This window comes from Engraulis encrasicolus, chromosome 1 (genome assembly GCF_034702125.1).
Source record: "Engraulis encrasicolus isolate BLACKSEA-1 chromosome 1, IST_EnEncr_1.0, whole genome shotgun sequence".
NCBI classification, from domain to species: Eukaryota; Metazoa; Chordata; class Actinopteri; order Clupeiformes; family Engraulidae; genus Engraulis; species Engraulis encrasicolus.
Window position 1 is genome coordinate 41,986,526 of NC_085857.1, and position 25,366 is coordinate 42,011,891.

The window sequence follows — 25,366 nt, forward strand, 5'->3', positions numbered from 1 at the left end:
TAGACCCCGACGCGGAGCGGAGGGGTCTTGTTCTCTCTGAAGTGCTGCTATTCCACAAAGCGACCGACTCGCCGAAAGTTAACCCGCTTATTATATGGATATACTTAAATGATTCACACATGCGGGGACATTTCTTTAGACCTATTTAATGTTAAGATTGTTGCTGCGCAAAACAAAACAGTGCCGTTGTGGAACACCGCTAGGCAACAGCTAGGTAGGCTAGCCAGGACAACAGGTGTTGTCTATCACAGCAGCTGATTAGAGTGACAAAAGACCGGACCCCCTGCGGAGTGATATGAAACATTCGCTTTAGCCACTGACTTGTATAAGCCAGTGGCTTTAGCAGTGAACGTCTTGTTGCCATTGACAGCGGTAGCCAGGACAACGGGTGCTGTCTATCACAGCAGCTGATTAGAGTCTTGTTGAAAAGTCGCTTTAGCAGTGAAAAGTCTTGTTGCCATTGACAGCGGTCTGTTATAGACCAACCCGTCCGTTATCGAAAAATAACAGACGTCCGAACGTTGGGGAGCCCCGTTGAAATGAATGGAGCATTCGACAGATGACGTCACAACCATATAATAAGTAAGGGTTAACGTTCGGCGAGAAGGTCGCTACCGTGGAATAGCAGCACGACAGAGAGAATCTTTAGACCCCGACGCGGAGCGGAGGGGTCTTGTTCTCTCTGAAGTGCTGCTATTCCACAAAGCGACCGACTCGCCGAACGTTAACCCGCTTATTATATGGATATACAGTGAGTCCAATATGTATTTGATCCCTTGCTGATTTTGCCGGTTTGCCCACTAATAAAGACATGATCAGTCTATAAATTTATGATAATATGTATTCAACCATGGAGAGACAGAATATCAAAAAGAAATTCCAGAAAATAACTTAAAATAATATATTTTAATTTATTTGTATTTAATTTAGGCAAATAAGTATTTGACCCCTCTAGCTAAAGAAGATAAAGTGCTTTGTGGCAAAGTCCTAGTTGTCTAGCACTGAGGTCAGATGCTTCTTTTAGTTGATGACAATGTTTGTGCATATAGTAGAAAATGTTTTTTTTGGCATATTATCTCTAAAACATTAACAGTTTGTGGTCTGTAGCTTGGCAAATGGGAGGTTCAGTTCTTTCCATAGAATTACTATAGGGTTAATATTTGGAGACTGTAGGCCACTCCACGACTTTAATATGCTTCTTATTGAGTCACTCCTTCGTTTCTTTGACTGTATGTTGTGTATTATTGTCATGTTGGGAGATCCAAAAATGGCCCACCCTTCAGTGTAGTGGTGGAGGGAAGGACGTTTGCACTCAGGATTGCACATTACATCTCTCCCTCCATCCATTCAATGACGATGTGAAGTTGCCCTGTGCCTTGGCCAGACAAACACCCTCAAACCATAATGATACCACTTTCATGCATGATGGTGAGGAGGGTGTTCTTGGGATCATAGACAGCAGTACTCTTTCTCAAAACACATTGAATTGTGTTAATGTCAAACAGCTTAATTTTGATTTCATCTGACTACATCACCACCTTATCATATCCTAAACTAGTCTGATGTCCGTTGGCGAACCTCAGGTGGGACTGCACAGGTTCCTTCTGAAGTAGAGGTACCATGTGTGCACTACAGGATTTTAAACCTCTGTGGCATTAAGTGCTACCAGTAGTTTTCTCAGTGATTTTGGTCCCAGTAGCTTTGATATCATTGCCTGGTTCATCCCGTACAGGTCTAGGGTGCTTTCTTTCTGTTCTCATGATTATCAAATCCCTACAAAAGGTCAAATCTTGTATAGAGCCCCAGACAGGCTGATGGATAGTCATTTTGTATTCCTCACATTTTGGAAGAAATGCATCAACAACTGGGTCATTAATACCCAGTCTCTTTCTTGTGGCTTTGCAGCCAATTTAATCTTTGTTCAGGTCTAAAATCTTGTCCCTGATATCATTTGACCGCTCTTTGGTCTTTCCCATGCTGGTGAGGTTGGAGTGTGACTGATTCACTCATACTATGAACTGATTCTGCTGATTCAATGTGTCTTTTATGCATGTTAGTATGTACAGGTGTCTTTAATTCAGATGACAAGTTGATCGGAAGTGCCCATCTGGTCTGTGGGCCCGGAACTGTAATCAGTTGGCAGGGGATCAAATACTTATTTTGCTCGATGAAATGGAAATAAATTAATATATATTCTCTTAAGTTATTTTCTGGATTTTCTTTTTGATATTCTGTCTCTCCATATTAGAATACATATTATCATAACATTTATTGACTGATCATGTCTTTGTTAGTAGGCAAACCAACAAAATCAGCAAGGGATCAAATACATATTGGACCCACTGTACTTAAATGATTCACACATGCGGGGACATTTCTTTAGACCTATTTAATGTTAAGATTGTTGCTGCGCAAAACAAAACAGTGCCGTTGTGGAACACCGCTAGGCAACAGGTAGGCTAGCCAGGACAACAGGTGTTGTCACAGCAGCTGATTAGAGTGACAAAAGACCGGACCCCCTGCGGAGTGATATGAAACATTCGCTTTAGCCACTGACTTGTATACAAGCCAGTGGCTTTAGCAGTGAACGTCTTGTTGCCATTGACAGCGGTAGCCAGGACAACGGGTGCTGTCTATCACAGCAGCTGATTAGAGTCTTGTTGAAAAGTCGCTTTGGCAGTGAAAAGTCTTGTTGCCATTGACAGCGGTCTGTTATAGACCAACCCGTCCGTTATCGAAAAATAACAGACGTCCGAACGTTGGGGAGCCCCGTTGAAATGAATGGAGCATTCGACAGATGACGTCACAACCATATAATAAAACACATTATTATATGGTGTGACGTCATCGGTCGAATGCTCCATTCATTTCAACGGGGCTCCCCAACGTTCGCACGTCTGTTATTTTTCGATAACGGACGGGTTGGTCTATAACAGACCGCTGTCAATGGCAACAAGACTTTTCACTGCTAAAGCGACTTTTCAAAGACTCTAATCAGCTGCTCTGATAGACAACACCTGTTGTCCTGGCTACCTAGCTGTTGCCTAGCGGTGTTCCACAACGGCACTGTTTTGTTTTGCGCAGCAACAATCTTTTGACATTAAAAACTATAATAGACTTAACATTAAATAGGCCTAAAGAAATGTCCCCGCCATGTGTGAATCATTTAAGTATATCCATATAATAAGCGGGTTAACTTTCGGCGAGTCGGTCGCTTTGTGGAATAGCAGCACTTCAGAGAGAACAAAAGATTCTCTCTGTCGTGCTGCTATTCCACGGTAGCGACCTTCTCGCCGAACGTTAACCCTTAAGGGCGGGTTATGCTTCCTACTTGTGCCACAGAGTGAGCTTGTCGCAGCCATGATGCAGTTAATTTTGGTTTATGCCCTGTTTTGAAGCACGGTCTGCGCGATGTCATTCCACGCTGAAACTGCCTTCAATACAAAGAGTAAACTAGACGTGTCGGTTGTTTTTTAGCATCACAGACTCGACGAGAATGAAAATGAAACATTAAATCTTTATATCACGTGCATGTTTGATCGCACTGGCAGCCACAGTGGTAGTTTGGAACAAAGAAGTGGCTCATTTGTCGAGGACGAAGGGGAATGTTTCCTCGACCTCGGAGCACTGTTCAACTGTCCAAATAACTTCAGCGTCGTAACTTGCAAGCGCATGTGTTGTCTTTGGTTCGTGTAAATAAATCAAACAACAAAGCACGGGCAACTTATTTAATGAAGAGCTCACAGTCCGTAGACCGACGAAGGTTAGAACAAGGAAGTAGCGCTTGTTCTCGACTCGAGGACAGAGCAGGCTGGTCGAGAGGACCAATCAGAGACCTATTTTCGCCCTTTCACGCCGTCGCTCCCTGCGTCGAGACACAATTTCGGGGAGGTGCCCCAGAGTACCTGCGTGATGGGGGGGGCTTCACTCCGTTAACTGCTCGGCTCACTGCATCATGATGCAGTGACGCTGATCTCGAGGCATAAACCACCCTTTACGGAACCACAGTTAGCAAGGTTTCGCGTTATCCTCACTCCTCTTTGCCTCAGGCTATGTAGGATAGAGGGGAGCCTAGCGAGGTGAGTTGGCTGCCTACAATGTTTATTATGTTGTAAAAATATCCTCTAAATCGAATGTACCTTTGTTTACAGTCGCGGGTATCCTCTTCAAGCCCTGTTGTGTCCGATGCCAGCTTTGAGCAGTCACAGGGAACTTGGGATGTGAGCATAGACTACTATTGCTGACGGTAATTTCAAGTCCTTTTATTGTTTTATGTGATGTGTAAATATTAACGTATTGTTTTTAAAAGACTGCTTGTAAGACTTGATGCCGTGTGTAACATCCATGTCTTCTTAGACTTGTTGCGGTCTCCATGGGGTCGAGTAGGCTTGTATGCTGCATTGTGTTTATCGTGTAGGCCTATGCCAAGGAAGACAGGTACAACTTTCGGTTGTTCATTGGCCTCAGTGCCTTACTATGGCTTCTTAAACTGTGACTGAGACTAATGTGTATGTGTTGTGTTGCAGGGCTTGCCATTGCTGTTTTGCCTGCTTTCATTTTCATTTGAGTTTGTATGTTCAGTTCAGTTTATCAATTTAAGTTTTGTTTTTCTTTGTTTATGTTTATTTGTGTTTGTAAGGCGATTGGCTGGGCAATGCTTGCGCGCTGCATTGTGTCATTCTTTCATACTGAGCTCAGCTTGGGTACTGGCTGTCCATTTCCATTAGCACATTTAGACAGTGGCCTTTACTAATTATCTCCTCTTGTGTCAACAGAATTCGGATTGTGGAACTGGTGTTGGGACGCTGGGTGTTTCCTTTTCCTACACTGCATGAGGTGAATTAAGAGTAGAATTAATTGCACTTTTAGTGATGGTTTGCTGTGATTAACCCTTTGTGTGTGGACTCATTTCAGGTATTGGAGCATGTGGCGTGCTTGCTGTGCTTAACTTTGCCCTCTCCTCCCACAGCGGTTACCCACTCCGGATTAGCCTAAATTTGGTTAGTTTCTCTGTAGTTGACTGTGCTTCTATGCTTGACTGCCAGTACCCCACTGTCGCTTCTTCTTACTGACTGTCTGTTGCCCGTGTTGTCTGCACCTGAAAGAAATGGTGTTTTAAACTTTTTGATACCTTTTTGATACCCTTTTCATATTTGATGATAAACATTATAATAAAGAGAATATTAATGGTGACATTTCGTGAAGGTGCTTTTAATGCAACTGAGTAAATAAACATTGCCCGGTCACTGGAATACCTGTCTCTGTCCATTTTTGGTACACAACGAATCTGTGTGGGAGTTTTCCCTTGGAATCATTTTATGTCTTAAGGGGCGGGGCCTTAAGTGGCGTAGTCTGGTTTCTTGACCTTTACTTGTAACCGGGGTTACACATGCACATCAAAGATAAGGTTACTAGCCTAGGTGTGGTCATAGACTTGGATTTGAGCTTTGAGCCTCACATCAACAAGATAACAAAATCTGCTTTTTTCCATCTTAGAAATGTCAACAAAGTGCGCAGCTTGGCCCCCCGACAAGACGCTGAGAAACTTATTCATGCCTTTGTCACCAGTAGGCTAGACTACTGTAATGCTCTCTTCTCTGGTCTCCCAAAAAAAATAATTGACTCATTCAAAATTCTGCGGCAAGAATCCTAACAAGAACCAGAAAGAGAGAGCACATCACTCCTGTCTTGGCAGACCTGCACTGGTTACCTGTCTCATACAGAATCGACTTTAAGATTCTGCTGACTGTATTTAAAGCATTAAATGGACTTGCCCCCAGTTATATCTCTGACATGCTCTCTTTTTATGCCCCTGCTCGAGCTCTCAGGTCCACTGATGCCAAGCTGCTTTTCTCAGACCTCACTGAGCTTTTTTTCCCCCTACAAACTATGATTCAAGCGAAAGGGAGTTTTTCCTCACCCCTGATGCCACCAGGGGCCACACCTGAGCGCCCAATCTCTGTGTGACTATCTATGACTTGTGCTAGGCCCAGCCACTATAGACCTTACGCATCTAAGAATCCTGGTCCTAACCTACGTTGACCCTATGACTCTACAATCTCCATCTATCTCTTCTTCCTCTGCCCTCCTGCTATTTCTGCCTCTCCTCTATACCTCTCCTTTTAAATCCATCTCTAACAATGATGTTTTTCCCATTTGTTAAGCACTTTGAGTTACATGCCTTGTATGACACAGTGCTATACAAATACAATTATTATTATTATTATTATTACTTTTTCTAGAGACCCCTCTCACTAAGTTACCTGACAATATTTTTTGCAAATGTAATTTCTTAGATTTCTTTACAAAACATCATACTTAATGTTAAACTGCATAACATTTAACAAGTACGACAGGCGGACAAAGATACATCCATCTATGCACTGCCGCCTTGTGGACACAGGAGGGAATTACAATTTGAGAATGCGTTTCAGACGGACAGACAGACCGACGGACCGACGGACAGACATACCCTCTTATAGAGATGCTAGGACGCATCTAAAAACATGTCGAGGGCTGGGTAAGACGGCCCTCGAGACATAGGTTCCCCACAGCTGATGTGACAAAAACAATCTCTGTCATGCTGACTGTAAGTGATTGTAAGACTAAGTTTATACGCTTTATTTCACTTCTAGACTGATAATCTGCCATAAAGGGCATTTGCTGGTGGGCAAACAAGTTTCAGGGGCCAATGCCTCTAGGTTTTTTTTGGGGGGGGGGGGGGGCATGTTAACGGCAGCGCTACCAGACGGTAGTTTGTGTACACACACGCACTGTCGGTGAGAACCAGGCAAAAGAGGATATACCCGTCACTATCAAATGTGCGGTACAATAAAATCAATTGGTCTAAATCTGCACTCCTTCACTTGAATGAGGCCGCCTGCAACTCCAACATTTCTTCTTGCATTCCGATTGTCAAGCAATTTAAATACCTTGGTGTGGAGATTTTCCCCTGCCTAAATAAAATTGTTAAACACAATGTCTTAGTAGCTCAAAATAACGTTTTGAAGGATATGGAAAAATGGGTGCTTCTCCCGATGTCTATCCAAGCCCGTGACTCAATTGTAAAAATGAACATCCTGCCCAGGATCAATTTTGTCAGCTCCATGCTTCCTCTTTCGCCTCCTACTGACTACTGGACTAAATTACATTCAGCCGTTTCTAAATTCATCTGGAAAGGCAAGCGGCCGAGACTTAAACTGGCCACCCTTCAGAGGAAAAAGGACAATGGTGGTTTGGCTGTTCCTGATTTTAAACTGTATTTTTGGTCTTTTGTTTTAAGACCTTTCCTTACTTGGCTTAATCCCGACATGCCTACTTCTTGGCTTACTTTCGAACGCGCTAAGACGAAACCATGGCCATTACAGGATGTTCTCTTTTCTAATATTTCTAATAAGCAATGCCAACTAAGATTTGGGCCCATCATCTCTAACCTCATCAGGACCTGGCGGGTAGTAGAAAAGTTTTGTCGCATAAACTGTAACTGGCACTCACATTCCCCTGTATTCCACAATAAGTCGTTACTGATAGGTGGGAGTCCTGTAACAGCACCGCTTTGGGAACAACGAGGGGTTCATTATTTAAAAGATATATTCAGTGACTCTGGCTTGTTACCATTATCTGACTTACAAAATACATTCAATTTGCCACGTTCTACCTTTTTTTTCTATTTACAATTAAGATCTGCGCTCAAAGCACATGGTGTCCCCTGGCAAAGTTCCTTGCCTACTCATCCTATCCGTAAACTGTTTACTAGTCAGTCATCAACAAAAGGTATGGTATCTAGGCTTTACCACTTCTTGGCCATGCCCAAACATATTGGCCTTCCTATAGAAAGGGTCTGGTTGCGGGACTGTCCTGATCTAAGCGAAGAATTTGATTGGGACGACGTTTGGTCCAGCATCTCAGAGGTGTCGCGCAACCCTGATCACCAATACATTCATTATAACTTCATCCATAGAACCTATCTGACCCCTGTAAGGATGCACCACATGAAAATAGTCAATAGCCCTTTATGCACGTTTTGCCCAACTCAATCACACGGCACCTTTCTCCACATGTTCTGGGACTGTGGCCCTGTCTCTCAGTTTTGGAATGATGTTGCATCTTGTCTGTCTCGTTTGTTCAATGTCAATGTGCCTGTTCACATGGGTGTTTTGATTTTGAATGACTTGTCGCCTCTCTGTGTTGCTGGAGTAACTCAGAGGGGAATCTATGCTGGACTAACCGCTGCCAAGAAGATGGTAGCTACACGGTGGAAGCCACCCCATGACCTCTCAATGCGCCATTGGAGCCTCACGTTTTTGGACGTTATATTCATGGAACTATCCACAGCCAGAGTCAATGCAGCTTCAGAAAATACTTTGGACTTCTGGCGTAACCTAGCAGACTCTATCAAGGACTTGATGGGACACTAGAGCATTTTTTGTTTAATTTTTTTGTTTTGTTTAATTTTAGTTTTTGTCTTGTGTTTTATCTTTATGTTTGTCTGTTTCCTGTCTTTGCAGTTGTTATGTGTCTGTGTCGTGTTTGTCGAGTCTTGTCTCCCCTGCCCCTCCCTCTTTTTCCTATTTTACGTGATTTGTAACTCTGTTATAACAAAAATCATAATAAAAATTTGATCAAAAAAAAAAAATGTGCGGTACAATTTAAATTCTGTAAACAGATAGATGTGCTTTATTTCAATATATCAGTCAGTGGTGGTGATTTGGAGTGAAGATATACAGTAGCAACTAGGTGGAGGTGGTGGTGTGGGATCCTTCACAGGCGCTTGTAGAGGTGAATCACGCTGCGGCAGTCTGGACATCGGTGTTCCACATCCTTACAGCTGTCTACACAGAACGGAGCGAGACAACACGGCCAGAACCTGGAAGAAGGAGCTTCATTACAAATTTAAAATACACCTTGGAACAGGGATGTCATTTGCGCTCTAACCGTCTTGGTGCTCCCAGTCCAGGGCTACATTTCTCGAAACCATGGTTGATACCTACGTTAGCTACTTTGTTATTTTCCATGCAATTTCCCCATTGACAACTACCCAAGTTGCTAACTAGCTAACAACTATGCTTCGAGAAATGCACCTCAGGATGGTAAACAATGGAAAGTGGTCCACTTCAGAAAGACTAAGGCCAGGGACGACTGGATCACTCAGATACCTGTTTTTCTTATTTTATTGTAGTGCAAGCACAATGACTGTCATTTCGACGCAGTGTGCCCTCTTCAGAGTCAAATCTGGCCTAGGCTTTCTGAAGTGGATCAGTTTGCTTTCAAAATACATCCGTTGGAGTTGGTAAATTGTGAATAAAATCATAATATCATAATTTTCAAAACACTGAATCCACACATTCGATGGGAACTAGTTAAAAAGACAACTCATTAACTGTTCAAGCTGATCAAAATTGTTGTAGCTACTTTGTTGTTTCTAATACAACTTCCCTGCAACTACTCAAATTGCTAACAGGCTAACAACTACACGAACAAGAAATGCACCCTTCATTTGATAAATGCAACATGTTTTAAATAAGTTAGGACAGGGTCAGCACCATGGAATAAACATAAGATAATGCTAAAACCAGGGCTTGAAAACGAAATTATTTTTCAATCGTTCCGTTCCGAACAGTTCCAGTAGGCCTTTATTTAACATTTTCGTTCCTGAATTCGTTCCGCCACCTAAATTTCGTTCCTGAACCGGTTCGGAACGCAAATTTATCTTTCGTTCTTAACGTTCCCGGAAGTGTTTTGCGGGCCTATCAAGTCTTTTTTTATGGACTGTACCTTATACCTAGAATAGGCGTGCCCAATAGTATTTGCCATTGATTTACACAGCAGCTACTCTATCCCCAAAAATAATAGGCTAAATCACAGGCGGCATCCAAAAACATTCAGATAGGCTATCCCTCTCACATTCTGGATACGTGCTAAACTCCTTACCTGGCTGTAAGTTTTATCCATATGGAGATCTTGCGCTATAATTCCTAACCCTGCATGGTGTAGATATGGTGTAGCTGGTCTGTTGCTGACAAATATCTCAAATTTCCTGTTTAACTCTACAGCGCAAACACTTCAATGTATGCTTCATTGCATGCTTTTTGTGAAATTTCTATAGAGAGCAAAATAAACCGTTATTAACCGGTTTTGTGGATTTCAGAATAACGTTTCTGTTCAGGAACAGTTGAAGACCATTTCGTTTTCGTTTCTGTTTCTGCTCCTCATAAAATTGCCTAAAATTCCGTTCGTTCCCGTTTTCGGTTTTCGTTCCTTGAACCGGTTCGAAGCCCTGGCTAAAACTAAAACACAAGGAATACATTTCAAAATGTATTTTACGTATATTGATTTCCAAGTGCCAACATTAATGTACAGGTATAAGACCACTGCAGATTCACTCAGAATTAAAGATGCAGAGGGTACAATTACTTAGTTATTACATGATCAAAATAATTATTGCACAGGTGGATAAGATCATGAAATATAGATTAGTCTGACGCTCCAACAATTAAAGGTGGTAAAAACCATATTAAGAATGCTTCATGCGTATAAAAGATTATAACAGTCTTATGTGCACCTAATTTGAAATGGACCCAGGATACATGGGAAACTGGCTCTGTGCTAAAGGGTTGATAATCACATTGCAATGTTAGAACACTACTGTCACCAAAATTGTAATGGCTATGTCCACGTACAAACCCCAACTCCGATGAAGTTGGGACGTTTGGTAAACAGTGAATAAAATCAAAATGCTATCATTTTCAAAACATTCAATCTATTCATGAGATGGAGAATAGTGAAAAGACAACATATTAAGTGTTAAAACCGCTAAAAAATATTGTTTTGGGGGACATATGTACTCATTTCTAATTTGATAAATCCAACACGTCTCAAAAGAGTTGGGACGGGGATCAGTGAAATTTAGTAAACATCCAAATAAGATAAAACAACAAAGAAGAACATTTCAAAATGAATTGTACTGACGGACAATATAGGTGTCCAGGTATAAGATCATCACAGAGAGGCTGAGTCACTCAGAATTAAAGATGCAAAGGGAATAATTACCATAGTTATTACATACATTTTTGAATTCCCTTTGATTTACCACGATTGAGTGTATATAAGACATATTTTTGTTAATAAAATCATTGTATAGGTTCATGACATCATGAAATATATATTGGCTGTAGTCTCACTCTAGCACTCCAGGAATTAGAGCTATTGAAAATTGATCATATTAAGAATGCTTAATGTATGAAAATGATACAGGGGTGTAACATTCTCCTAAGCACCTGAGCTCACTTGAAATAGACCCAGAAGACATGGGAAATTGTCCTTTGCTTACAGAAGTCAGCAGAAGTTGTAGAAGTCCATTCTTTTTGACAGTAATAGAGCATTGCACATCCTGTGCTACAGTAAAAATGGACCATCCAACTTGTGTTAGTGCTAGCTTCAAAAGTCAGCCTCCATGATGGCATGCGGGTGCAGTAGTGCATTGGTTAAGATGTTCTCACTCATCTGTAGAGTTAAATACAGTGCTGAATGGTATAAATGGGTTTTAAACAGCATGAAAAGCCACTCATGCATTATATTTTGAAGGGAGGTCTTCGATTACTGCCACATAGTAAGGTCAAATTGCATTCTCTACTATGTTTTAACAGTTTGGCTCCATCATAAGGACCAGCAGGTGATAAAATGGTGGGTTTTTGGTCAAGACCTGTCACACTGTAAGCACTACAGAAAGGAAAACATTGCAAAACATGACAAGGAATACACCCACCATTTAAGCTGGTGAAATCATGTCCAAGATAGGAATTAACACTGTTTTTTATATAAAATCATCTCATCGGTTAATGTATTTAACTGTTAAGTGTTGTCTTTTGTTTTGTTTTTAGTCTTCCTCGACATTTGCTGCCATTTTTTGTCCCCGTCCCAACTCTTTTGAGACGTGTTGGATTTATCAAATTAGAAATGAGTACATACTGTATGTCCCCCAAAACAATATTTTTTCTCAGTTTTAACACTTAATATGTTGTCTTTTCACTATTCTCCATCTAATGAATAGATTGAATGTTTTGAAAATGATAGCATTTTGATTTTATTCACTGTTTACCAAACGTCCCAACTTCATCGGAGTTGGGGTTTGTATGTTACTTAAGGCTCTCTAATGTCATAGCAATGTCGTTATAATGTAGTTAAGTATTTTCAGCAAATAGTGAATAGGCCCGCCGGAGACCCCGTCTGTAGTAAGAGGCTAGGTATAGGCTACGGCCTCAACCAACAACAATCTTTTATAATATTTACTGCTATAATATAAGGTGGGCCACTTACACAAAGAGTAAAATGAGCGCCCAGAGCCTGTTCAGGTTGCCGTCGACGTATCTGGTCTCAGTCACCACCAGTTTCTGACAGTGGGGGCAGTGCGCTTGGCCAGGGACCTCAGTCAGAGGGATTCCTGCCACTAGACACACACAAACACAAACATGCGCGCAAAGACACTCACGCGCACACACACACACACACACACACACACGGATGGTTTTACTCTCCCTATTAGATCAACTACTGTAGGTTCAGTGTAACATATGTAACATGAATTAGCCTTCTTACACTGTCAGTACCTCTTGGTTAGGGTAAGACATGTGCGATGTAAGTGCATAATATACAGGGGTGAAAGTAGTTTTCATTTCCCACCACCCCACTCCACAAACTAACAATAAACAAGCAAAATAAACATGTGCCTTATTGGGGTGCATTTCTCGACAACGTTGTTGCTAACTAATTTAGTGTGTGCTTTCTACTGAAATAGCAGACCTTACTTTTTTTGAAAGGAAAAAATGTTTTTAGAAGGAGAGGCACCATTCTCCTCTAATGTGTGTGTAATTTGACATGAGGGCAATGGTCAATGATAATAGGTACAATAACAAGACCGTTTATGGTGTGTGCACCAAATCACTGGCCTGTGCAGAGAGAGAGAGAGAGAGAGAGAGAGAGAGAGAGACAGAGACAGAGACAGAGACACACACACACACACACACACACACACACACACACACACACACACACACACACACACACACACACACACACACACACACACACACAGACACACACACACACACACACACACCTAATGGTCTGGGATACAAGTAAGTTGTGTCAGGAACTCGTTGGGTGACATGCATGTGGACTCACCCACTACCAGGCCAGGCTCGGGCTGGGGCTGGATCATCCCATACTGAGTAGGGGGAGCTTGAACTAGACCTATAAAGACACAGGCACCGTTACACAAAACATCACAAAGCCGCTTCACAAATATGGAAAAAATAGACATTGATTATTAATTACCGGTAGGCTAAATATGACAAGAAAAGGGTTGTATGTCAAACGAATGGTATCTGTTACAGTGTAAGTGTCAGCTAACAATGGAACACTGTACATTTTCACAACACCACTTTTGTGGAAAGCGTTTTTTTGTTTTGTTTTACGTGGCATAGGCCGAGAGGTGTTCCCCCTAGTTATGTACAATTACATTGTTCTGGGGTGCATTTCTCGAAACCGTAGTTGTTAGCCAGTTAGCAACTTCGGTAGTTGCCAATGGGAAATTGCATTGCACACAACAAAGTAGCTAATGTTGTTAGCAACTATGGTTTTGAGAAATGGACCCCTACATAAATGTGCAATTACTGCGTCCGCCAAGGAGGTCATGCTCTTTTGTTGCATTGGTTTGTCTGTCTGTCTGTTTGTTTGGCTGTTTGTCTGCAAGATAACTCAAAAAGTTATGAATGGATTTGGACGAAATGTTGTGGAGTTGATCAAATTTTGGTGGTGATCCGGATCACGATCCGGATCCAGGAATTTTTAAAAAAGATTCTTCACAATTGCATGATGGGGTGAATTTTGACGTCCCAGTGTCTAACTCCACAAAAACAAGCAGAATACCTTGGGGGAAAAAAGGATGTAACGTAGTCAAATGTTTTATCAAACAGCTTTCTTGGCTGAGGTCTGCACTCTCTGAGTGCATTTCTTGTTTGGAATTAAAATTCCATTACATGGCAAAGTATTATCTGTGAAAAAAGCTCAAAATCACACATTTTACTGGAGTCCTGCAGGCTTCAGTGTTCGCAGTGGTGTAGTCTACTTTTTATGGTGGGTATACTGTATATTTGAACATTTTTTGAAGTGGGTATACTGTATATATTTGTGCTATTCAAAACAATGGAGAAATCAATTTTAAGTGGGTATACTGAAATCCCTGAAATTTAGAAGTGGGTATACGCCGCATACCCGCGTTCTACGTAGACTACACCACTGAGTGTTTGCTTACCTGGCTGAGGATATGGGGTGTATTGTGGGGGGTACCCAGCTCCGGGGCCTGGGCTTGACGGGTAAGGAGGGGGCTGGTTACTTGCCTCAAATCCATATCCTTGCCCTGGAGGCATGGAGATACATTGTGCTTTACATCTCAGTTGTTGTGGTCTACATTGTGAACATACAGTAGCCTACAAATAGCCTACATACCATGGTGATGGTGAATCAACATGAAAAAGATCAAAACTGTGCACTGTGTTCATTTAAATAAAATGTTTCTAAGTTGTTTTAATGTGTGTTCATTTTTCTATTTATAGACATAGTCTACTACAGTACAGAATAAAACAAACCAAATCTATGCATAGGCGCCAGCGTCATTCCATAACCGTAGAACTAGAACTTTGAAACAAACTCGAGAAAGACACAGAAAGAAGGCAATGCTCAACATGTTCATAAATATTGTGTTTTTGCCCCTCCAACTTTGTCTTTGGGAGTGCCCCCCTCATTGCGTGCCTCATTTGCATACGACTATGTACCCTGGTAGGCCTACCGCAAAAGGGCAAAATTCATTTTATCGCCTACATTGGGCTTCATTCATTGTGTCCTATATTCTTCTCCCAGTCAGCCTTGACTTGACCTTTAGATAGCCTATGGCTTTTTTTGTATTAGGCCTAACTTATATAGGCCTACAGGCTATTTTTTTCTTTTACTCAGACATGATATGTAGGCCTAGCCTACATTTCAGCTTGGATACAATGAAATATATCTACAAGAAAATGACCTGCAACAGGCCTGCAACAGACCCCCCAAATCAATAGTGTTTGTTTGTTTGCTCCAATAGGCTATTGCACAGAATCCATTGAGGACCATGCTGGCAGCTTTGGCCAGCCCCGGGACAATCTGAAAGCTGTTCCCTAAAACTTTTGGGATATAGCCTACATTTTATTCATTACTGGAAATGTATTGGGTTCATAGGCCAGTCAGTTTGTCAGTGTTGTAGGCCTACATGTAGCCTATGTTTTAACTCAACGACAAATCCTTGTTGATAATTCATGTCCGCAGCGCTGGCACTGAAGGATGCGCGCTGTGAGGATGCGTCGTTGGAAACCTGTATCCTTGGCAACGGAACGCAAACACACTGGTAGAGTAGGAGCGCTTGTCCGTGCAGTAAGTTTACGCCGGTGCAGCGTAACTTTTGCTAATATTAAAACATCTGCAAGCACTACAGGCGTTATTGACCTACCTCACCATGTCGGACCTTTTGGTATCAAGACCGCGTCTGGACGAAAGAGCGGTGACACAGCATGAAAAACTGCGTTTACATGCTGACCCAGAAGCCACGCTGAGGAGCAATTTCTTAACATCGTCCGGATTGGCCTCTGTGGGATATAGATCGGCCAAATACACACCGGCAGAATGGGTGGCCAACAACGACTTAACTTTGCACCAGGCTGTGTCAGATGTGAAACATGCAGAGAAATTCCGCCACGAGTCCAAGGCACTTTACACCGAGACTGAGGTCAGAACTTTGCGCACACAGGCCGAGGGCACGAAGCACTTGGGCGATAGGTTACAGGACATCCACTTTTGGAGATCCGAGCTGGAACGGCACATAGAAAAGCTTGAAGCAGAGACCGACTTGGTTTTGGCTGAGAAGCTACGTTTGGAAAAGGCTTTGGATGCCACGGAGATTCCTTTTGCCATCGCCACAGATAATTTGTCATGTCGGGAAAAACGACTTGGGCCGGATCTGGTGAAAGATCTTGTGGAGGAAGAGCTCGTTAGGGTAAGTTTAATCCAATTACATAGGCCTAATAGGCCTATAATACCCACACAATAGTCATTCGTGTCATCTTTAACTTAATTATACACAGTAGGCCTACATGACCGCACGCAAGCAGGAGGTCATTAAAGATTGATGAAGGTGTTGGCCTGCTGTGGTCATAGCAAAGTGTCAATTCGTATCAGTAACTGTTATTTTTACATTTCATTTTACTCAGGAAATGGAGTTGATCAGAAGCATCCAGGCACTGCACAAAAGAACTCTGGAACAGACTGTGGCGCAGATAAAGTAAGTCGTGAGTGAGTTCACAGGCTACAGACACAATACATAGGCTACACAATGCATCTAGTTAGGATATAGCCTACAACCTAATGTAGACATGTCTCAGGTAGATGCAAGGACCAAACCTAGATACAGGGCCTCAGCGTTACAGGGCCAAACCAGGGGCCAAACCCATGGGGCCGAGAGGAGCCTGCACATATGGTACAGGGGCCCTCAAAGTATAACTAAGCATAATATAAGATCAGTGTATAATCTCCTTAAACACATTTAATAGCCTATGCATATTAGCAATAAACTAAATAAGCTTAGATACATACTACTGTAGATGGCAGCGTTGTGGGTTAGGTAGTTTATTTTGAATGTGGTGATGCTGGTCTCAATGAATTAGACATTCATGCCCCTTTTCCACCGCTGGTTTTCTGGTAGGCCTGCAGGCCGATAAAGCGTGACTCGGCCGCCACTTTTTGCTTTTTGAATAGGCACGACACAGCTCAATCGTGAAGCAAAAAGTGGCGGCCAAGTCGCGCTGTGTCGAGCTGTAGGCCTACCAGAAAACCGGCAGTGGAAAAGAGGCATTTAGATACATGTGCGCCTTTTACTGTACATCTCCCAGCTCCAATAGGGATGCCAAGAGAACACTGGAGATGGACTGGTCTGACAAGCAGCGGGCCTACAGCCTGGATAACCAGTGCGGCCACTACAACAACTCCAGCATTGAGACGCAACACCAGCCCGGCTCGGCCAAGATCCAGGACCAGTGAGTTTCTCTTTCACAGTCTTTTTTTGTAAACTTTGTTTTATTCCTCTGGCCTGGTCATGTCAAACTGTGTCATTTCTGTAAATGTAATGAATCAAGCATCCCGAACTCCATCGTGTCGAAATGTTTGAGACAGATAGTCCAGTCTGACATAGGCTACAATGTCACTGAGGATGGAGATGGGCCTTTGGGCCCTTTAATATTAACAGTCCTACCCACTGACCTCTAATAAAATACGTCATTGTCTAGCCAGGGTGCAATTTGTCAGAAAACCAGAAGGGGGGATACATTTCAGATTTCAAGCAATATCTGTGCAAACAGACAATAAAGTTTATCTTAACTTATCTTATCTTATGCCACTTAGTTGCATTGGTGGCGTGTAGTACGCTGTATCTTGGTTACCATAACATTTTTTGGTACATCACCGCATGCAAGCAGGAGGCCAGTGAAGATAGATAAAAGGTGTTAGCCTCTGATCATAGCAGAGTGCAGAGTCCACATTGTACCGGGTAATACGCAGCTGTGGCTTCGGAGTCGACTGTTATATAACACAACATACAAGCATAAGGTCACAACGTTGTTGAAGTTGTACCGGGTAATACATAGCTGCGGCTTCCGACTGTTATGTAATACAACATACAAGCAAGAGGCCACTGAATGTGGATAATGATGTTGGCCTGGCTGTGATCATAACTGTGTGTATAGTCGAAGTTGTACCAGATTATACAGTACATAGCTGTGGATTCGGACTGTTATATAAAAACATACAAGTTAGAGGCCACTGGATATGGAGAGAGGCTTTTGGCCTTTGGTTTATGATGTGTGTAGCCCGTATTGTATTGGGTAATAGGTGAAGCTTTCTAATATTATACACTGTATGTTACCTAATAGGACATACTGTGCAGCTAGGGATGGGTCTTGTTATACAATGGTTCTCAGTGTTTATCAGTACGATCAGAGAGAGTAGAGAGAGAGAGGTTCCATTGGCCCATTGTTTCCTGGTTCTATTATTGGGGGGGAAATCCCCCTTTAGGCAGACCTAGGCAGACCTGAGGACTGTTCTATTCAATGCTAGGAGCATTATGACACGCCCCTTTAGGCAGACCGGAACCTGGTCACGTTAGGTGCCCATAGAAACCTATTATGTTGGCATATATCTATACTTAAAGAATCTCTGGCACGATGTTGTGAGGAGGGGCAAGACACTGGCAGCCAACCACGTGAGCAATTTTTTTGACCGACAGCGGTTTCCAACAATCAGAGGTTGAGTTGTGCGCAGCTAGGTTTGCACAATCAGGTTATAAACAAAATTTAGAACCCATGTATTGTTAGGGAAAGGAGAATGCACGGACAGCATGGGCGGCGCTATAGGGAGGGCGAGCAGGGCACTTTCCCCTGGGCCCAGGGCCCTCCCGTTTTGGTAGTGGGGACCCTACTGTGAGCTTGACAGGCTAGGTATAAGTGGCCCTTAAAGTGTCTTGACCTGGGGCCCTGTGTGCAATTGTTCTGCCACTGACAGACAGTCCCAGCTCTTGCCCTTTTTCCCTCTAGGACGCAACATCAGAAGGTGTATATGATGGGCCAACGCAATATAAAAAAGGTGTGTAATGTGTATACAGTACAGGCTGCAGTCTGAGTAAACATCACAGCTACGTTTCACCTGTGGCCTACTTTAAATAACGTCAGTCACCGACATGAAAATGATTTAATTGTGGAACTGATGCACACGGATGTGGAAATATACTGGACAGGTGAATAGTGCACTACACTGCTTTGTCCACAGTGGGGCAGTATTGTACCAGTCAATATCACAAGGCTGCATATATACTGTACTGCTGTACAAGTGTGCCACTCACTCGGTCTTGCTGTCTCTGGGTTACAATTTAATATTTCATCCTTCAGGATTCTTACTGGATCCACTTCATCCTGACTCAGGGAGTTAAAGGCAATATGCTTTTGTCTGAAGAAGACAGAGCAGTGTTTGTGTTCTTTTTTTCAAGATCACCATTTTACACATGGCCTGCTGGTGTCCGGTGTGTGTGTGCACAAACGTGTCCCTTTTTGTGAATATAGTCCACCACCTTCATTTTTTTTCAAGACTTCATAGCTTTAAATTCTACTGTCAGGAAACAGTTGAAACGTTACACAAACACAGGCATAAAGGAGCTACTGAGGCTTGGAGGACTTCAGAAAACTCAAAAGTCCAACAACATGAAAAGGGGGTTAGGAAACTCAGAATGCTCAGAGGATCCAGAATGTACTTACATGAACACACAACGGACATGAAGACCGCAGACAACACTGTCCAACAGGTGGAATGATGAATGACAGATTTCACAACAAAGTTGCAGCATTGACCAAAGAGAAACACAAGGGAACTAGAGGCTGATGAAACAGGTGAAAACAATTTAAGAAATCAAGTGGGGCTAAAGGGGTGGAGACTCATCCCTAGTCTACTCTGCTCCTCTCCGCCCATTGTTGCTGTGCTAGTGTAGTAGGCCTTTACTGTTCACAACTCTTCTCTTCCTCTCCTATATTACTGTTTCTAAAACAGCGTGAGCAGTGAATGGATTTCATGACAACTAATCTGATCTACTCTACTCTTCTCAACTCTATTCCACTACACTCCACTCCACCCTACCCTACCCTACTTTACTCTACTCTACCCTACCCTACCCTACTCTACACTACGTTACTCTACTCCACTCTATAGGCGAGTACATTTAGGGTTTAACCCCAAAAAAATTGATACAAAAGTTTTTTTTATGGATTCTATTACTATTGGACCTGCTAAATGACATACTAAAAATCTAGTAAAATCTGACTTTGGGAAATGAGTTTTTTTGAACATGGCTGCCATAGGCTTATTATAAGGGTCAAGAGACACTCCAGGTGAATAGGCCAAAAAATTTAGCTTGCCGATATCACCGTGAAACTTAATCCGGTGATTACTCACATATTTGTGAGAAAAAAATGTTTTGCAAGTTTTCTGAAATTTTATGTTTTAATATGGTAATTGGACTATAACTAATTAAATATGCATTAAATTTCAAAATGCAAAATCTCAAAATCTGAAAAAGCCAAGCTCAAAATTACTCTTTTATTTTGTTTCTAGTAAGCCAGAAGATATCTTCAGAAGAGATTATGGACATCTCTTTTTGTTTTGTAGTAAATCTAAAAATCTTTGTGCAGACACACCAGCTAGCATTTTTTTTTTTTCAAAACATGATTATTTAACACCTCTCTTGGATAAATAATTGAGTTTTATGTGTCTCATGTTCTTCCACACATTCTTTGAGTCTGGTGGTATCATTGTTAGCATGTATCAAGGGAAAGGTCAGCTGTCCTCAAATCATAGCCTCTCCACAGAGGTGTCCTAAGGGCTGGTGCTGGGACTCCTATTTGCCATGTACACCACATCACTGGGCCATGTTATCTGTTCTCACAGATTCTCATACTACTGTCACACCGATGAAGCACAGTTACTTTGTGCCAGATGACTCCACGGTCACACATTTCCGCTTGCCTCTCTGAACTATCCACAAGTATGAAGGAATGCAACCTTCAGTTGAGCCTCGCCCAAATGCACTGCTGGTGATCCCAGCCAAAGATTTAGGTTGCCATGATATCGAGCTCAATATGGATTCTGCTACTGTTGCCTCAAATAAGGCCACAAGAAATCTAGGTGTCATTGTTGATGACCATCTATCATTCTCTGACCACATAGCCTCAGTTTCCCAGTCATGTCCTCTTTCTCATGCCCTAATTGAATACAAGGCCCTGACCCTTGCCTATGACGCTACAACAGGCCCTACTCTGGCTTACCTGAAAGCTATGCTAAAACCCTATGTCCTTTCAGGACATTGTCTGTCTCCAGTACCAACCGTTTCACCTTGCCCTCTACTTACACATGTAGTGGCTCCTGTCTATTCAGTTCAGCTGCTGAAAGACCCAAAATACCTAGTGACACCATGATTCATCACTGATGATGTGCCCTGACAAACAGCACATGGATATTATCATAGCAGTAGTGTCTTTATCCACCCAAACAGCACTCCAAACAAACAGATCCTGAAAACATGTTAGTTCATGCCAATGTAATTATCATGTAGTAACCTTTATTTTTAAAAACTTTGATCTTGAAAATGACACCTTTCCTGAAGTCAGATTTTCCTAGATTTTTAGTATGTTATTAAGGACACTTAGAGGTAACAAAATCATTTGAAAAACCTTTTGTATCAATTTTTTTGGGGTTAGGTCTTTTTTTTGCATAGATGTACTCGCCTACTACTACAAGTGTCCTCTATTAATCTACTACATATAATTAAGCAATAAGCCAGTCTTTAAGACCCTTGTAGTTGGCCTTGCAGCTGCCCGTTCACAAACATTGACATACATGTCACCCCACAGGACGCAATTTGTGTTACGAAATTGAACTTGCAGTTAATATTACTGTCTTGGGTTTTTTTCACATTCACATATCTTTATATAAAGTTAATATTTATGCGATCATGCCAAATGCTTCATACATTATTCAAAATGTTGTTGGTTAATTTATATATATATTATATTCCAGGTTTCATTAATGTTACAGTCACACCGCAGGATATTTGACATAAAAACCTTTACATAAATCTTAACAAAAATGTTTCTTCTCATCTAGAGAGAGAAAGGAGAGAGTAGAGAGTAGACTTTTATTGTCACTATATAAATATAGCGAGATTATGTTTAGTAGCAACCCACAAATGCCCACCAAATAAAAGATATATTAACAGTAAATAAATAATATATAAAAATCCATAAAAATCCATTAAAAATCCATGTGCATCTCACAGTATCAATAGTCCTGAAGTATTGAGGGGGGGCAGGTGACGAATTGAGTTCAAGAGTCTAATGGCAGTAGGGTAAAAGCTGTCCTTCATTCTCGTAGTGCGGGCACGCAGAGTCCTAAAGCGCCTGCCAGATGGTAGCATGGTGAAGAGCCTGTGACCAGGGTGTGTGTGATCTTTAAGGATGTTTAATGCTCTGTTTGTGCAGCGTGTATGGTGGATCTCCTCAAGTGTGGGTAGTTGGCATCCAATGATTCTCTCTGCTGTTTTAATGATGCGCTGTAACATTTTCTTGTTGTCGTGTGTGCAGCTGGTGTACCAGGATGTAATGCTGTATGTAATTACTGATTCAATTGTACACCTGTAGAAGTTAGTGAGCAGATCTCGTGGTAGCTGGGCCTTCTTTAGAGTGCGAAGGAAATATAGCCTTTGGGATCCCTTTTTAGCCATTGCAGAGGTGTTGGCGCTTCATGACAAGTCCTCGCTGATGTGCACACCCAGGAATCTGAAGCTCTGTACAACCTCCACTGGCTCCCCTCCGATGTTGATGGGTTGGTGGTAGTGGTTGCCCTGGCCACACCGCCTGAAGTCCAGGATCACCTCCTTCGTTTTCTTGGAGTTCAGGGCCAGGTTGTTGTCTTGGCTCCAGCGTGCCAGCTGCTCCACCTCCTCTCTGTAGGCCGTCTCGTTGTTGTCAGAGATCAGGCCAATCACGGTTGTGTCGTCAGCAAATTTAATGATGGTGTTTGTGCTGTGCTTAGGATCACAGTCATGGGTGAAGAGGGAGTACAAAAAAGGGCTCAACACACATCCCTGCGACTAAGACTAATATGAAACATAATGTACCACATCTTCTTTCATTGACATTTGTTTTTTTAAAGGAAAAATAACAGTTTTGTAGGTTTTTAACCAATGTGACGAAAAAACAAGGCGTGAGTCACGTCAACCAACCTTATGCTACAGGATGTGGATTGAAATGTGAAATGTAGCTAACTCTAATGTTGCTATACCAGCGTGACCAACTGCGGGCAGTGGATGGACTTCACGCGGGCCAACCTGGCGGTGGCGGAGCGGGAGATGCGTGCGAGCGTGGAGCTGCGTCAGCTGATCGGGCGCGTGCTGCTGGACACCTCGGAGGACCTGCGCGCCCAGTGCTCCACCGTGGACCAGGCTTTCAAGCAGCGCTGCCAGGAGCTGACCGAGGCCAAGATCCAGCTGGAGATACACCTGTCTGAGGTCAGTGGCCTCAAGATCAGACGTTTGCATGGTCAAATCCCACCCCTAAGTGACCTTGAGCAAGGCACCTAACCCCACATTGCTCCAGGGCCTGTAACCAATATCCTGAACCTAAATAAATGTAAGTCGCTTTGGATACAATCGTCAGCTAACTAAGTGTAATGTAATAACACGGGGGCAAGGTGTGTTATCGCAACAATATGGAGGCAACAATGTGTGGCCTAATGGTTCAGGAGTAGGATTTTTGTTTTGTCAGGGTTTTTTTATCCAACTCGAGATACACTTGTCTGAGGTCCGTGTCTTGAACAACAGCCATGGATCAGTAGCACTGGCCTTTAGAGGGTTGCAGGTTCAAATCCCACCCTTACCATCACCTTCATCCATGGTAGAGGTGCCACCTAACTCCACCCGGCATCAGGGCCTGTTCCCTCTACCGGGGAACATAGGACCCTTTTTTCAAAAAAGGGTTCTATGTTCCCCTCTGCTTCAAAGTAGACTGCTGCCACATGGCAAAATGCTGGTTGCTGTTGCAACTATGGCAGGTTAGGTTTAGGGATAGTTTTGGTTAGGGCACAAATGGAAAACTCAGAAACGTTGCATTACAACAGGTTAGCTTTAGAGATGGTTTTGGGAAGGGCACAATTTGATTAACTCGGACACATACAATGCGGGGAACTTAGGACCCTTTTTTCAAAAAAGTGTTCTATGTTCCCCGCTGCTTCCAAGTAGACTGCTGCCGCATGGCAAAGCGCAGGTTGTTGTTGCACCTCTGACAGGTTAGGTTTAGGGATAGTTTTGGTCAGGGCACAAATGTACAACTCAGAAACATTGCATTTCTGACAGGTTAGGTTTAGGGATGGTTTTGGAAAGGGCACAATTTGAAAACTTGGAAATATACAATGCAGGGAACATAGAACACTTTTTTTAGAAAAAGGGTCCTATGTTCCCCACTCCCATACAAAGACAGGGGAACATAGGACCTGGGGAACATACGACCCGGGGAACATAGGTACGCTCCCGGAGATACACTTGGCTGAGGTCAGTGTGTTGAACAACACTAATGGTTCAGGAGGATCAGAGGGTTGAGGGTTCAAGTCCCGCACTTACCAGCAGGAAGAATTTACTATAGTTGTTATGTAGGTAGTGGTGGACTTCACGCAGGCACATCTTTATGCTACTGGATATCTATGGCATCTCTCTGCTCTGCCGTATTGTTGTTACTCTAGCGCAGGGGTGGGAAACCATTTTTACTCAAGGGGCTTCTTCAAATTTCTCTACTCTACACATCTCTTTCTCCAACTCATGTCTGGTGGTTTTCGGACCAGTGTTGCAGACCTGAATGTTAAATGCTAAACTGTAAGTTACATTATGGCTGAAGTGCCCTTGAACAAGGCATACAATCTCACATTGCCTCAGGGACTGTAGCCATGATCTTGTGGTAGTCGTGTAACTTTAAGGTGCTCTTTGGATAAAAGTGGCATCTAACTGTGCATGTGATGTCCTGTAATCCATGGCAAGCTGGGGTGGATTCATGAAAAGACATTTCACAGCACCAAGCTCAAGGGGCCACATATCCAAGGTGGACAGAGTGGACTGAACCCTCCCACACACCAAATCCTCCCCCAGGACACCTCTCATGCCCTGTGGCATAGACTCTATTAGAGTACACATGACAGATGAAAGTGTCCTAGGGGCCTAGTAGGCAATTAAATCCCTATTTCATCACCCCTGCATAGCAGGGCATAGCAGGGCCGCTGACAGCTTTGACTGGACAAAGTACAAAGGACAGGACAAAGTAATCTGAAAAGACCCCTCCCCTCAATACACACAATGTAATGGGGAGACACGATTCTGGGCCCCCTCCCTCTCCCCGGGCCCGGGACAACTGACCCCTTTGCCCCCCCTGCCGGCTCCCCTGTGATCCCTGTGGATATAGTCAGGGCCGCGCTGACAGATTTGGCTGGGCCAGGGACAAAGACATATGAAAGGGCCCCACAACGATTACACAAAATGTAATGAGGATCCAATTCTGGGCCCCCTCTCTCCCTGGGCCCGGGACAAGTGACCCCTTTGCCCCCCCTGTCCACTTCCATGGGTGTAGTAGTAGAGTTTCCTTCATTCCTTTCATCTGGCCTTAACCCATTTTAGCCTGGAGCGACATATACGCTGCATTCAGGCTCTTGA

At 42.9% G+C, this 25,366-nt stretch overlaps 3 protein-coding genes across 3 annotated transcripts in view; 1 reads left to right on the forward strand and 2 right to left on the reverse strand.

Annotated features, from left to right (window-relative positions):
* The window catches only part of LOC134452237 (lipopolysaccharide-induced tumor necrosis factor-alpha factor homolog), a 31,622-nt gene extending 12,146 nt beyond the window's left edge, over positions 1-19,476 (reverse strand). Inside the window, exon 1 of the mRNA XM_063202600.1 lies at positions 19,383-19,476. The gene's annotated coding sequence lies outside the window, so the exon portion shown is untranslated. The remainder of the gene's footprint in view (positions 1-19,382) is intronic.
* Positions 8,654-15,429, reverse strand: LOC134452247 (lipopolysaccharide-induced tumor necrosis factor-alpha factor homolog). The gene is made up of 5 exons (XM_063202608.1): positions 15,325-15,429; positions 14,312-14,416; positions 13,180-13,248; positions 12,316-12,445; positions 8,654-8,866 (listed from the first exon to the last, which is right to left on the reverse strand). Exons 1-5 carry the CDS (start codon positions 15,347-15,349, stop codon positions 8,761-8,763), a joined length of 435 nt encoding a protein of 144 aa, XP_063058678.1. The 5' UTR covers positions 15,350-15,429; the 3' UTR covers positions 8,654-8,760.
* tekt4 (tektin 4) overlaps positions 15,446-25,366 on the forward strand; it is an 18,415-nt gene continuing 8,494 nt past the window's right edge. The window contains exons 1-4 of the mRNA XM_063202593.1: positions 15,446-16,081; positions 16,296-16,366; positions 16,974-17,117; positions 22,960-23,182. Of these exons, the coding sequence (XP_063058663.1) occupies positions 15,545-16,081; positions 16,296-16,366; positions 16,974-17,117; positions 22,960-23,182 (975 nt within the window). The 5' untranslated portion in view covers positions 15,446-15,544. The remainder of the gene's footprint in view (positions 16,082-16,295; positions 16,367-16,973; positions 17,118-22,959; positions 23,183-25,366) is intronic.